The following is a 15,710-nucleotide window of genomic DNA, read 5'->3' as shown; positions in this document are numbered from 1 at the left end:
AGAGAAAAATGATTAAAGCCATGTTTAGGAGTAGCAATTATTCATGTGAAAACAGCAGACAAGTTCTCTCCGATGTTAATAGCGTCATCATGAATCTTCAAATTATATAACATCAAACCAACATTTCCCATTGCTTCTCTCCAGAGATGCTGCCTGTCCCATTGAGTTATTCCAACATTTAATTTCAATGATGGTGATTTTTCTTATGTCTCTCCCCTCCCCCCCATCCCTCCCCCTTCTGATGGGTGTAGACAGCAGGTGAGTGACAGCATAATTACTGGCATTAACCTTCATCCATCACCCATTCATAATATCCAGCAATGATAATAATAATAATTGGGAGCAGAAAACCAAGTGGACTTTTTAAAATCACTCTCTCAATAGCCAGAGGACGATACTTTGAGGTTAAATTGTAGTGCCTTTTCTGCCAGCTTGACTATTTAATAAATTCAGTACTACTGAAAAATGTGAAGCATTGGAGCAGGGGCTTGTGAAATTAAAAAAAAAAAAATCTGAATAATTATAAAGTTTATCTTTATGGGACTCATACCACACAGACTTACCTTAAATCTTTGCTTTCTTCCACTTCTAGTGGAGGAGTGGTAACTTGCTGTGGTTCAGAACGAGGATAAGACTCTGATCCCCACACCATCGGGGGCTCAGTGGACTGAATGGTGTGATCTCTGGCAGGTCGTGATGGATGGTCAAATGTTTCGGATCCAGAACCCGAACTGTCGATTTGATCTCTCCTCATTAGTTTAGTTGATAACATACCTGGAACAGATGAGACTGAATGACACTGGTACACAAATCGAGACTGGCATCGTGCAGAATATTAGTCATAAACAGTAAAACATTAAAATTATTTTTAAATTCCACAACAAAAAAGACATTTTAAAATTAATTCCATGCTACAAGTGCATTATATTGAATCTTTGATAACAAAATCTTTTTAAAAACTTTTAATATTCACAATAAGAAATTCCCTATTCCCTTGAAATGGATTTATAATTTAATTAGTTAATTATTAAGTTACATAACTTTTTTTGCTTCAGATATGAAGATGCAATTAAGTTAGCAATTAAACCATTGATATTAAACAATGAACATCACTGGAAAATATAGTACTTTTGCCTCAGAGCTTGAATATTCATAATTCACAAGCCATTCATGTGATAGGAGAAGAATTAGACCATTCGGCCCATCAAGTCTACTCTGCCATTCAATCATGGCTGATCTATCTTCCCCTCAACCCTATTCTCCTGTCTTTTCCTCGTAACCCAACACCCTTACCAATCAAGAATCTATCTCTCTGCCATAAAAATATCCGTTGACTTGACCTCCACAGCCGTCTGTGGCAATGAATTCACTACCCTCTGACTAAATAAATTCCTCCTCATCTCCTTTGGAAGGCATGCCCCTTTATTCTGAGAAAATCTCTTCTCCCAGTCTTTCACAGAGGGATCATTCCATATAAAGATGGTGTTAGAACCATGCTTAATCTTGATTTCTACAAGTAATATGATCATCTTTCAACAAGGGTCCTTTGGTAGCAAAACAAACTATTTCACTCTCTTAAACACAGTTAAAAAGAACAGTTGTATAAAGTATACCAATTAAGAGTGGATTATGAATTACTAACCAGGGTGAATTTGTGTCATGTCCATTGGTGGCCTTCCAGACATAATACGCGGATCCAAATAGGACTGCATCATGATCCAACGTGGATCAAATCCCATGGAAGCCAAGTGCTGGTGATGGGGAGTTAAGGGCGCTTGATATATAGGCCTATGCTGAGGTGGTGGAGGTACAGTGCCTCCAGAAGGCTGAGATTTGGCCTGGGTCTGAGACTGAACAGGAGTTTGGGACTGCGTCTGTTGATGGATGCCTGATGGCTGCTGCTGCCAATGTTGCTGCTGCTTCATCTGCTCCTGAAAAAATATCTTCATTAACCAAAGATTTGGGCTAGGAACATATGAAAATAATCAATCACGCTGTAAAGATGGATATTATTTTTTTTAAACGCTGGGAATACTTAGCGAGTTGGAAATCAATGGTGGAAAGAGACGCTGTCAATGGTTCAGGCTCAGAACTGAATTAAAACTGGGTGGCTCATACCAGCTTTCTTCAGTTCTTTCTGGCCTGCTGAATAATTCCAGCATTATCTATTTTTATTTCAGATTTTCAGCACCTCCAGTTTTTTTGTTTTTACAAAGATGGATATTAAATATTACAAAATGTCAGTTTTACCATGTGAATATTTACTTGCAAATTAACCAGGTAATTCAACGTATTTATTGGTATTTGAATCAAGAATGCCCAGGTCAGCTTTAGCATGTCAGCCAATCTATAACGGGTTAGCACTTCTATACCAAAATCAAAAATTGATCTCTGACACTGAATTTTTCAATTTCTAGCTGAGCTACGCAATATTGCAATAGTTCAACGATGCTTTTATTGCCACACGTGTAAATGCAGTGAAATTCCTTTCTAACATCAGTACAGTATTCCCATACCCAAGCACAGCCTCGATTAGCAAGTGTACACAAATAGTCTAGTGACTTTGCATGCAAGGGGTGCCATTTTCAATGTCCAGTCTGCGCTCTAGTTGTTATGAGCGGTGCCCGATCCAGGCAAGCCCTAGGCTGCTGTGGGCCTCCAGCCACCACCTTCCTTGAGCACGACGTCCCGCTCCTCGCTATTTCATTGTAAACCTACGCTATTTTATATTGTGGATTCTGGTTTAAAATTGGTAGCAATTTATTAAATGGCCATTTGGAGACCGAGTAGAGACCTCAAGGTGAATTGACACCTGCAATGGCATAAAAAAACAGGATACTCACGGTTGGCAACATCAGTTCGCACTAGCTTCAAATTTTGATTTGCCCTCATTTGCCCTGGAGTTTTACAGGTGATCACCACATTAATGCTACTTAATGCATACATACACAACAAATACCTATTCAGCAAGTCACCCTTGTATCTCTTTCTTGCATCCTTGTCATTAGCACATCTTCCCCAGCCAACAAAGGCCATTATAGAATCCACCCTTCCTAAGGTCATTTGTTGCTGACCCTAATTTGCCCGGCCTTTATCTTTCAGTCTGAAGAAGCCCTCCAACCCGAAACGTCACCTACTCCTTTTCTCCATAGATGATGCCTGACCTGCTGAGTTATTCCAGCATTTTGTGTGTATCTATAAACAGATATAAACTATCATCTGCGGTTGCTTCCAACACGACATCTGGTGCTGTGCGTAGACACCTCCATTTCAGCTGAGAAGCCCGAATCCCTCTTGTTAGCACATCTTCCCCAGCCAACAATGGGCCATCATGGACTCCATCCTTCTTGAGATCATCTGTTGCCGGCCCTGTTTTGGTCTGGGCTTTTCTCATCTTTCAGTCTGAAGAAACGTTCCAACCCAAATCATCACCTATTCCTTTTCTCTATAGATGTTGCCTGACCCACTGAGTTACTCCAGTATTTTGTGTCTATCTATAAACCAGTTTTCCTGACACCCCCCCCCCCTCCACCATATTTCAGTCTGATGAAGGATTCAAATCCAAAACGTCACCTATACCTTTGCTCCAGAGACTGCCTGACCCACTGAGTCACTCCAGCATTTTGTGTCTAACACCCACCACATTAATCTCTTTCCCACCTGCTGTCGCTGAAATCGTGGTGGCAATGACTTCTGGAACTGCTTTGAGTAGCCCGTGGGAGCAGCCGGCCGGGTTTGGGATGCCAGGTCAACATCCACATCGTTTGGTGTTTGAGCGGGCTCTTTCTCAGTGAGAGTAATGTCCGGCTGATCAACAGGTTTAGAAGCACCATCTGCCAATACAGAAATTAAAATTGTTACTTACTTTCTGCCTGGTAACCATAACAAGCCTTTCTCTTTTGTTCTTTCTGCCTCTTCCTTCTCCCCCCCCCCCTCCCCTGCACCATCATCACTCATTTTAAAAACGTCACTATTCATAAAAGGAGGTATAAGGAGATTGCAGGCCTATTTGCCTATCTATTAAGAAAATGCTGGAAACAATTACTAAGGAAGTGATAACAGTACTTGAAGTACAGGCCCACTCTTTTAATCCGGACAAAATTACGAGCGCGCACTTGAAGGCCACAGGTGGCATTGTGTGTGGCGTATCCCTCAGTCCCGAAAGAGTTCTTTGTTTACATCTGCAGTTGATGGTGGTGATCCCTCAGTTTAGTGCAAAGCTTAGCTTATTTTGTACACATCTAACCCTAACCTCTAACCAAGATCCAAGTGACAGTCAAGGTGGCAAGCAGAAGTGCATTTAATATTTGTTTTGCCACAGTGGATTAGAGACAAAGGAGAGGTATAATTAGTGGGTCAGATGTGTACTGTTGTGTCATTATAACCTGACCTCTGTTGGTTCGGCAAAACGGATAATCCGGCAAGACTCTGGAGCCAAGGGTGCCGGAAAATTGGTGGTGAACATGTATAACGTGATTTAGCAGAGTCAACATAATGTTTTACAAATGTGTTGGGTTCTCTGAAGATATTGCCACCAGGATAAATAAACGCTATCCCAAGGATGTGGCGTATTTTAATGTCCTAAACACAGTAAGAAACAACTTAAAAGGTCATTGCACAAACACAAGGTCAGTGACATTGCTATGTATAGAGGACCTGTTAACAGAGAAAAAAAGGATTTGATAAACAGGATGATACAAAGGTAGTTACAAAATTAGAGAGATATTATGTTATTATTTTATGATCATAAAGGGAAATGTGAAGCTATCCACTTTTGTAGCAAGAATAGAAAAGCAGAGTATTATTTAAAACGCCAAAGTGCTCAGTGCCAGCTTATATCGTGATCCAGATATCTACAAATGGAGGTAAAGCATCTAAAGAGTTAAATGTAATGTCAGTGATTACAATGATGATGAAATAGAGGATCAAGGATATTTTGATACAACTGTCCACGGCTAAACATCCATTGAACATTAGCTTTGGCAAGATCACTCACAAGATTAAGCAAAAATATACTTGTCTTAAAGCGAGTGCAGCAACAATTCCATAGATTTATACCTGGGTCAGGAATTTATGGGCAGAATGAGCCCATAATCTCTGGCATTTATAAACTAAGTAGCAATTTCAAACAGAACGTTGAGAATGATTGAAAGATAGAGACCATGAGAATAGTATATGGTGTTTAAAACCCATATCAATAATTTGGATAAGGGGATCACGTGTAATATTTACACTTCTATTGTTACATAGCTGGCTGGCAGTATGCGTTGTCAAGAAAATGCAGAGAGGCTTTAGTAGACTTAGGAATGCAAACTGAATAACAATGACAGATTGCAAAATGCGAGATCATCCATTGACAACAAAAAAAGGAAAAGGACTACAATTGTGAAGGATACAGAAAGACACGAATCTCTAAAGTACATATATTGACACGGAGACACTTCTGTTTGGCAAAAAAAAAACTTTAATGCAAGAGGATGAGTATAATCGTCTCACCAGGGCCCTAAATAATTACAGCATCTGAAATACTGCACACAAATCTGCTAACCCTATCCTACTTGCAATAGAGGGAGTGCAACAAATGCTAATTGGGCAGAGAGATGAAGAAGAGGTGAAGCATACTGGAGCTTAAAAGAATGGAAGAGTTTTCTTGGATAGCTGGTGGGACATTGCTTTTCCTATTATCTGTGCCCTGAAATGTGGATCACAATGCCAAAATAGGTCACCCAATGAGGACAGAAGAGAGAAAAAAGTATCAAGTGAGGATTATCTTTACCCAAAAGGCCTGTGGAGTATTAGTCAATGAGTATATTCAATACATTTTCAATATCAAGGGAATCAATGATATCGAAAATGGCTCAATGGCCACTTTACTAGATGCTGGTGAGGGTACATGAGGCCAAATGACCCGAGTCCCGCTTCAATTTCTTAGGCCAACATGACTTTGGGATTATTGGTCAACTGGAGTTGAGGCCAAAGATGATTTTAATAGATGATAAGAGATGGTGTGGGGCACTAGGTGATCAACTACAACCCTCACTCCCACTAACTTCATTAGGAATTGTGACACCCAGCCGCTCAAGAAGACAAAACATTTGACCCAAACCTTGGCCAAAGCAGCAGATTTTGAGGGTCAGATAGAAAGGCAAGAGATGATTGGCAGAGGTTATAGCCAAATCAGCTGAAAACATACAGTTGCATTAATGAGAAGGTTTAAGGTAAGAGGAAGGAGTTTTAAAAGGAATTTGAGAGCGAACCTTTTGTTTACAGAGTGGTTGATATCTGAAGGTCACTGTTTGGAAGAGGCAATGGATTCAGATGCAATCACTATTTAAGAGGCATCGAAGATATGCCCATAATGCAGGAAAATGGGATTAGCCCATTGGGCTAAAAGGTTTGAGTGGATGTTGTGGTCCAAAGGACCCATTTCTGTGGTGTGCAACTCCGCCTCTTGGCTTCAGATAGCAGGTTATATATCCGCACAGCTGAATGTTAAGATAATTGCCGAGCTTTTTAATCATGTGCTGTTCAACTCAAGTACCGCATACAACCAATTGAAATTCAGGCAATTAACTAGTAATCCCGATGGACAACTAAAATTAAATCTGAGGCTAGAAACTAAAGAATCCAGAAAATAATTAATACAACCACTTTTATTTAAAAAAAGTGAAGTACCTGATTCAGTTTGAGTGGTGTTTTCATTTTCTGTTTGTTGTTCTTCGAAAACATCTGACACAGTGGATGGCTCTTCCTTCGATGTTTCAATATCAGCCACTCTTTCCTCGGTATTTTCCTCCTCTTCCTTTTCCTGTTGGCATTCCTTCACCTCTTCAGTCTCTTGTTCCTGTGGCTTCTCATCTTCCTTCTCCAATGGTTGTTCCTCGTTTTGCTCTTGTTTCTCTACCTTTTCTGTGGTCTCTGACTGTTTCTCTTCCTTTTGTTGATGGCTTTCAATCTCTTCCAATTCTTCTGGCTGCTCCTTTATCTTTTCCTGTTCCTTTTCTATTTCTTTCTCCTGTTGTTCCTTCTCTTCCTTTTGTTGCTGCTCTTCCTTCTTTTCTTTCTCCTGTTGTTCCTTCTCTTTCTGTTTTGCCTTCTCTTTTTCTATCTCCTTCGCCTTTTTATCTTTAGACAGAGTTCCAAACTTTTCATCGAGTTTTTTGAGTTTTGCTGCACAAGCTGCCAACCTCTGCTCCTCCATTCGCCGCTCCTCCTCCTCACGCCTTTTTCTGGCCCTTTCAACCGCGGCAGAAACATCAGAACTTGACGTCTTTCTTCTTTGTCTCCAAGCTTCATCACCATCACTGGGTAACGGAGGTTTGAGGGGTTGCTTTACTGGCCCAATTTGACGATTAGGAGGTGGAGGCTAAAATTGAATTGCAACAAATACCAAGTTAAAAACTCACTGTGTGCGCACACACACTTAAAATTAACAGGGTGACATTTCATACATTAACTCAATTTTATTATGACATATTTTACTACTTCTTTCTGTACGGTTTCTATTCTATAAATTACCGGGGGAGCTGGTTTCTGAGTGAGAGGAACATTTGCTGGTCCACGCAAGTCCCGTGCTGCAGTTTGCAATGCTGTTCGTCCCAAATCCTACAGGATAAACAATTATCAATATTTTGTTCTAAACTTTACACACAAAAACAGAAACAATTAAATCCTTCAAGATGAAAAAGAAATGACACGAATGCATACACTTGAAATGACCCACTAAAGATCTGCTTTTACTGAAACAAAAACTTAGATCTGCCTTGTAGTCTGAGCAATCCAAGTTCTGCAATACTTTGTAGAATCCACATTAAAACACAAACTTTGTCTTGAGTCTCAACGGCTCTCTTAAAGAAACATTTACAACTATAATCAGTGATACAAAAATTTATTGTAATGGAAATTACAAAAATAAGTCAGTGGCAAACTCTAAAAGCTATGTTCATCAGCACAGAAACATTTTATTAATGAACATTAGCATTGACATTTGATATGTCAGGTTTTTAAATGTTTTGTGGCGTCTGTGGCAATGAGAACATACATGGCTTAAAAATTACACAAGTCCAGGAGAGAACTCAATATTGGTGGACTCAATAAATTATCCTCATCAGGTATAAAGGGCATTATGGCATCCAATGATCAGGAAAATAACTACATAACATTTCTTTTCTGGCAGCTGTCAACATGTACAATGAAGTGATCTTCACTCTACCTGGCGATCAGGCGGTGGGCCTCTATTTGAAGAGATGTTGTTCGGTGACAGTGGACCGGTTTGTAATGTTGTGTGGTCACCCACTGAATCTTTAGCAACAGGACCCTCTGTTTTTTTCTGGGCATCCGGGGTCTCAGCGCCTGAAGTTTCTGCATTGCGGACCTGTCCATCACTGTAACCAGCCAAAGAAACACAACTCCATAACTCGGCAAAACTCCACACTAAACCTACTGAAGGGTCCCAAAAGTAGCCGAGCTTAAACATTGGTGTAGGATAAGACATTCCCCGGAAGTTAATTACTACACAGTAAACACTACCTGGTAGAGAGCTTGTGAAATAAAAATAGCATGAAAGATACAATCCAAACCTCTAGCAGTTCATTATATTCTGTAACTTTGACAACCACGTAGCCTGTCGTTTAGAAAATAAATCATACCAAATTTCTCTTCTGTGCCGCTCTGAGGACCCTCCCTCTTCCTCATCGCTGAAGTTTAGTTTCTCGGTGTAATCCACCTCAGACTGGGCTCCTGAAACGGAAGGGACACACAATTCAGTTTTCCGTTTTCTGGTCTTTTGCTGAAAACCATCAAATATGTTCAGGTGTTACCTGCCCAGCCATCATCTGTTTCAGTGTCCAGGCTATCAAGTTCCTTCATTCCGGTTGCACTGACAATGGAGGGTCTTTCTTGGAGGTCTTGAGCCCACTGGGAATTTGCTTGCCTAGCGGAACCACTTTGGTTCCTAAATGATACAGAAAGGATTAGGAGATAAATACATTTTTCAGAAATCCGTATACACCAGAGGTAGAATTAACTTTAATGGTGGTTAAAAATAACTTCATGGTATGGAATGAAATATTTTTTAAAAATTGACACAGGGATGTCCACAGATGTACAACAAATTATCAAATTATTAAATAATGCTCAACATTTTTTGCTCAATGGCATGTTAAAACTATAGACACAAAACACCGGAGTAACTCAGTGGATCAGACAGCATCTTTGGAGAAAATAGGTGATGTTTCGGGTCGAGACTATAATAGCTATTGCATAGATGTTCTGACATTGCCATCTGGCTGGATGAATATTACAAAGTTTTAAGATCATCAACTGTGAAATACCAGTGGTATATTATTGTGCAGTTCCAGTTCAGACCGTTTCCATGGTGAACCCAAATAAAGCGGTCCTTTCTGCTTGTCCTTTAATTGCGGCAACCATTCTCATCCAGCTAATGTATTCGCTAAATGTTAAAAGAGACTAGCTAACTAATGTTGGATAGTTCAAATAATGACTATTTTAGATGGGGCATCTTGGTCTGCATGTTGGGCTGAAAGGGCCTGTTTCCAGGCTGTATGATACGACGACTCCATAATAGACAAATGTTGAGCAATATTTGAAAGAATAAACAATTACTGTTTCCAGTACAATCATAACTTCAGCCTGTCATTTTTGAGATAAAACAGCTGCACAAAATTAGCTGTTTGCTCTGAACTAACATGGATTTTAGATTATATATGAAAACAAAAACAATCCACCTCCCATTGAAATACAAAGCAAGTTGTCTCTTTAACAACCGCAGCCGGTTAAAAGCTACTAAAAAAACTAGTTTGTAATGCTTAAGTAGCACTTTCTGAACTTGTGGGAAACTTACCTGGCATTTGATGCAGGGTATTGTAATCGATGTGGCCCTTGCATTTTTGATGCATGAGGTATCTGAAAGAAAGGAGGTGGAAATAAAGCATGCCTAAATAAATGGAGACACAAGAGACTGCATTTGCTGGAACCATGTTATTTTTTAAAACACACTGCTTGAGGAACTCAGCGGGTCAGGCCACAACTGTGAAGGGAAATTCAAATCAGGACCCTACCTCAGTCTGAAGAAACATCATCGGTCAATTTCCCATCACTGATGCTGCCTGATCTGCTGAGTTCCTCCAGCAGTTTATTTGTTTTGACACTTACATAAATGTTCCATGGTTTAACAAATTAAAAAAATCTTCATTCATTATAAAGTCCTATTATATGCATGTTTGCTTCCTACACCATTCAATTATGTTTGCCATTACATTTAAATACACATGCAGTGCAGACATGATTACAGGTGTGAGATAAAAGATTTCCAGAACAAGGTACACAGTGCCCTCCATAAAGTTTGGGACGAAGACTCATCATTTATTTATTTGCCTCTGTACTCCACAATTTGAGATTTGTAATAGAAAATATCACATGGTTAAAGTGCACATTGTCAGATTTTAATAAAGGCCATTTTTATACATTTTGGTTTCACCATGTAGAAATTACAGCTGTGTTTAAACATACTCCCCCCCCCCCCCCCCATTTCAGGGCACCATAATGTTTGGGACACATGGCTTCACAGGTATTTGTAATTGCTCAGGCATGTTTAATTGGCTCCTTACTGCAGGTATAAGAAAGCTCTCAGCACCTAGACTTTCCATCACCTTTGGAAACTTTTATTGCTGTTTATCAACATGAGGACCAAAGTTGTGCCAATGAAAATCAAATAAGCCATTGTGAGACTGAGAAACACGAGAAAAAAAACTGTTAGAGACATCAGTCAAACCTTAGGCTTACCAAAATCAACTGCTTAGAACATTATTAAGAAGAAAGAGAGCACTGGTGAGCTTACTAATCGCAAAGGGACTGGCAGGCCAAGGAAGACCTCCACAGCTAATGACAAGAATTCTCTCTGTAATAAAGAAAAATCCCCAAACACCTGTCCGACAGATCAGAAACACTCTTCAGGAGTCAGGTGTGGATTTGTCAATGACCACTGTCCACAGAAGACTTCATGAACAGAAATACAGAGGCTACACTGCAAGATGCAAACCACTGGTTAGCTGCAAAAATAGAATGGCCAGGTTACAGTTTGCCAAGAAGTTTGCTAAAAAGAGCAACCACAGTTCTGGAAAAAGGTCTTGTGGACAGATGAGAAGAAGATTAACTTATATCAGAAGGCAAGAGCAAAGTTTGGAAGAGAAAAGGAACTGCCCAAGATCCAAAGTATACCACCTCATCTGTGAAACAGTGGTGGGGGTGTTATGGCCTGGGCATGTATGGCTGCTGAAGGTACTGGCTCACTTATCGTCATTGATGATACAACTGCTGATGGTGGCAGCATAATGAATTCTGAAGTGTATAGACACATCCTATCTACTCAAGTTCAAACAAATGCCTCAAAACTCACTGGCCGGCAGTTCATTCTGCAGCAAGACAATGATCCCAAACATACTGCGAAAGCAACAAAGGAGTTTTTCAAAGTTAAAAAATGGTCAATTCTTGAGTGGCCAAGTCAATCACCCGATCTGAACCCAATTGAGCATGTTTTTATATGCTGAAGAGAAAACTGAAGGGGACTAGCCCCCAAAACAAGCATAAGCTAAAGATGGCTGCAATACAGGCCTGGCAGAGCATCACAAGAGAAGACACCCAGCAACACGAATCACAGACTTCAAGCAGTCATTACATGCAAAGGATACGTAACAAAATACTAAACATGACTACTTTCATTTACATGACATTGCTGTGTCCCAAACATTATGGTGCCCTGAAATGGGGGGGGGGGGGGGGACGGGGGACTATGTATAAACACTGCTGTGATTTCTACATGGTGAAACCAAAATGTATAAAAATGGCCTTTATTAAAATCTGACAATGTGCACTTAAACCACATGTGATTTATTTTCTATCACAAATCTCAAATTGTGGAATACTGAGGCAAATAAATAAATGATGGGTCTTTGTCCCAAACATTATGGAGGGCACTGTCTTTAGGTTTAGTACCCTAAACCCAGTAACAATGTTCATAGAAGCACCACAGAAAAATAAACATACCAATGCAGACAATGGAGCCAAATGCATGGTTAAAGAGATGAGCTGTAAAGTAATGTAAAGCTGTAAACTGTAGAGTTAGGGTCTAGATGGCTGAATCTTTGACAAAATTGGGGGTTGTTTATAACAAAGGAAAATAAATGGTTTGTGTTGTTTTACCTTTGACTAGTCTCAAAATCTTTGGGTTATTTAACTTGTTGGCTAGTCTGACCTGCATTTACTCGAGCAATCTGTTCATTGTCATTCCAGAGGTAAATCTTTGGTGGTCTTTTTCTAATTGCTATCATACAACAAAAATGAAAGAGTGTAAAACTGTATCTTTGGAGAGAAGAAAAATATGATGTTTTAAGGTAAAATTTTCTTGACACGTCCAAGTACTGAAACTAAGTTCAAAATAGTTATCTGAAATTCACGAAGATAGACATAGAAAGCTGGAGTAACTCAGCGGGTCAGACAGCATCTCTGGAGACCAGGAATAGGTGACGTTTCGAGTCTAGGCCCGTCTTCAGAAATTCCCGTTGCTTTCGAATGAAGACGCGATCCTCTTGGTTTAACTTGGCACTATGAACCACTGGTGTTTCTGTTTTAATGTATGCATCTAACAGCTGTGTATATTTCCAAATATTTATCGGTAATAATAACCTTGCCTAGTATGACTATTGCTATCCCCGACAACAACTTTTAAGACGTTATTGTTTTTTTAAATGTAACCATTAAAGAGTTTCTACCACCTTTTCAAACAGCTACTCCAGGTAAGAGCTCCCCATTTCAGCTTCTACGTAGCTTGGAGTTCAGTAGAAATCTGTGTGCATCAATTTTTTTATTTTATCGCCATTTTTATTCATTCTATCAACACCAGCCACAATGATGACCATCTCCATTACACTGAAAAAACGTAGAAATAAGAAACCGTAAATGCTGGTCTACAAGGAAGGACACAAAGTGCTGGAGTAAATGAGCAGGTCAGACAGCATCCCGGGGGAACCAGGGTCTCTTCACTAAAATGACATCTGTCATCCTTTATACCAGCAAGGAACACCTTTGAACAACTAGAGGTGTGCAGAATACCCTGGAATTCCCATGTGGCACAGGAATTGGAGGCTAATTACTCTGTATTCTGCAAAAACATTATTGAACATCTTGAAAATATGCACGGATTTTTCAAAATGTAACCGTTTAAAAAACTTCATGCATTTATAGCAGGAGGTTAATACTTACAAACGGTGGCAATATTCCTCTAAATTGTGGTGGGGGTGGGATAACCAGCTGTCCATTTATCCGAGTCGGGGGCAGCGCCTTTTCTCGAATAGCACCTTTCTCAAGACCTCTCATAGATTCAATCACTCCTGATAGTCCAGCGGCTCTATCTGAATTAACAGGTTTTCCATCTTGCTCCAGCACCAATTTCCCTCCAACAACTGTGTGGGTTGAAAATTAACAATTAAATTATATGTTGTATTAGGTCAGTTAGGTACAGAACTCTCTTCAAGCCTCGTTATATCATGTCAGTAATACAGAATGAAAATGGGCCTTTCAACCGCACTGACCATCAAGCCCATTTACTTTCTTTAACCCAATCCCATGAGATCTTCCCACCAAGTCAGATTCTATTACTCACCTGCAGACTGGGACAATGTACAGTGGCTAATGAAGCTTCAAACCTGCGTGATTTTGGGATGTGGGAGGAAACTGGAACACCCAGAGAAAAACCCAAAAGGACACCGCAGGTCAGGACTGAATACAGGTCACTAGTGCTGCAAGCAGCAGCTCCGCTAACTGCACCTTTGTGAGCCCAAGTATACTCAAAGTTGTCAACCTACTGAAACTTAACTGAAGGAGTAATAACTTTTACAACATATCCCTTCACGCATTCTATTCCTTTAACCCCACAAATCTGTACATCTTGCACTTAAATACACCAACTGACTTTTAAGAGCGTTAAATGTTTGAATTTCTTTCTAGTTGTACGCTCCTCAGAATATCAAGCCATCTTACAATTTTTGTGTTTCAATGGAACCACTTTAAATTTCTATCACGCTGCACAGGAACAATGTGTCTACTCAAGTTCCCAAGCTTTATAGGGGCTATTTCAGGGGCCTAAATCTATGTAACTGAAATAGAGCATAATCAAGGACGAGTCGCACCCTGGCCAATCCCTCTTCTCCTCTCCTATCAGGCAAAAGGTATAGAAGTGTGAAAATTCAGATTCAGGAACAGTTTCTTACCAGCCCTTATCCTACCACAACTAGTGAGCAGTGCTCAACTACTATCTACCTCTTCGGTAACTCTCGAACTATCCTCGATCAGACTTTGCAGGCTTTACTTTGCACTAAACGTTATTCCCTTATCATGTATCTATATATGGCTGACATGCTTGGTTGTTTTAATGAGCATTTCATTGCCTCTGGTTCACTTTTCAACTCTCAAAACACAGCTCAAGGCTCCTCTGCTTGCTCTGATAGTAGTTGTTTTTTTGAGGGACAAGCCTTTACTTTTGACGCTGTTACACTTTCAGAGGTGCATAAGGCCCTGAGATGTTTAGACACAAAAATATCGGCAGGTCCAGACAACCTTGAGCCTTACTTCCTAAAGTTAGCCACTGATTTTATTGCATTGCCTCTGACTTATCTTTTTAATCTATCCCTGGAGACAAACGAAATTCCCCTTATTTGGAAATCTGCCTTTGTTCTCCCACTGTTAAAAGGGGGGGACCCCACTGTGCTAAACAACTATAGGCCCATCTCCAAACTGTCTGTTTTAATTAAGGTGCTGGAATCCATTGTAAACCAACAACTGAAGGACTTTATCAACTAACAGTATTTTATCTGAATTTCAATCTGGTTTTAGGAAAAAATATAGTACGTCAACAGCTGCTTTAAAAGTAGTAAATGATTTTATTGAATTTTTAGACAATAAGCAACACTGTGCAGCCCTTTTCGTTGACCTATCAAAGGCTTTCGATACTGTGGATCATGCCTTATTGTTACAAAGACTATGCAGCATCGGTTTGTCTGATCAAGCTGTCTGTTGGTTTAAAAACTATCTATCAGGCAGATCCCAGTATGTGCGAGCAGAATGTATTACTTCTAGCTCTCTTAATGTATCCAAGGGTGTGCCACAGGGATCGGTTCTAGGACCTTTATTATTTACTATTTATATTAATAGTCTAGATCATAAAGCTCCGAACGCAAATTTTCACTTTTATGCTGACGACACAGTGATATATTGCTCTGCGTCTACCCCAAATCAGGCTCTCTGTCAGCTCCAAACTGCTTTTAACACTGTGCAACGTAACCTGTGTGATTTAAAACTTGTTTTAAATGCTGACAAGACAAAGCTCATGCTGTTCACTAAAGCTAAATCAAAGCCCTCGGACCTCCCTCCTATCACCACTTTGCAGGGCTCTGTGGTTGAATCTGTGTCTCAATATAAATATCTGGGAATTATAATTGACGATTCTCTCCCTTTTAAACCTCATATCCAGCAACTTGTGAAAAAACTAAAGATAAAATTAGGTTTTTACTTTAGAAACAAATCTTGTTTTTCTTTTGAAGCCAAAAAAAGACTTGTTGCTGCAACGTTTATGTCTGTGTTGGACTATGGTGATGTTTTATATATGAATGCATCTTCAAAATGCCTAGTCTTTGGAC

At 39.8% G+C, this 15,710-nt stretch overlaps 1 protein-coding gene across 15 annotated transcripts in view; it reads right to left on the bottom strand.

The window, feature by feature from the left end:
* prrc2c (proline rich coiled-coil 2C) overlaps positions 1-15,710 on the bottom strand; it is a 74,031-nt gene that overhangs the window by 33,321 nt on the left and 25,000 nt on the right. For 14 of the 15 annotated variants that reach the window (XM_033028042.1, XM_033028053.1, XM_033028055.1 and 11 more), the window contains exons 6-15: positions 13,279-13,478; positions 9,863-9,924; positions 8,820-8,953; positions 8,649-8,739; positions 8,213-8,384; positions 7,519-7,605; positions 6,676-7,366; positions 3,661-3,833; positions 1,643-1,931; positions 564-774 (exon numbers count right to left, since the gene is read on the bottom strand). In XM_033028042.1, the coding sequence (XP_032883933.1) occupies positions 564-774; positions 1,643-1,931; positions 3,661-3,833; positions 6,676-7,366; positions 7,519-7,605; positions 8,213-8,384; positions 8,649-8,739; positions 8,820-8,953; positions 9,863-9,924; positions 13,279-13,478 (2,110 nt within the window). The remainder of the gene's footprint in view (positions 1-563; positions 775-1,642; positions 1,932-3,660; positions 3,834-6,675; positions 7,367-7,518; positions 7,606-8,212; positions 8,385-8,648; positions 8,740-8,819; positions 8,954-9,862; positions 9,925-13,278; positions 13,479-15,710) is intronic. The other variant, XM_033028043.1, reaches the window with a different exon arrangement.

This window comes from Amblyraja radiata, chromosome 10 (assembly GCF_010909765.2).
Source record: "Amblyraja radiata isolate CabotCenter1 chromosome 10, sAmbRad1.1.pri, whole genome shotgun sequence".
Taxonomy (NCBI): domain Eukaryota; kingdom Metazoa; phylum Chordata; class Chondrichthyes; order Rajiformes; family Rajidae; genus Amblyraja; species Amblyraja radiata.
This window is presented reverse-complemented; position numbering and strand designations above follow the sequence as displayed.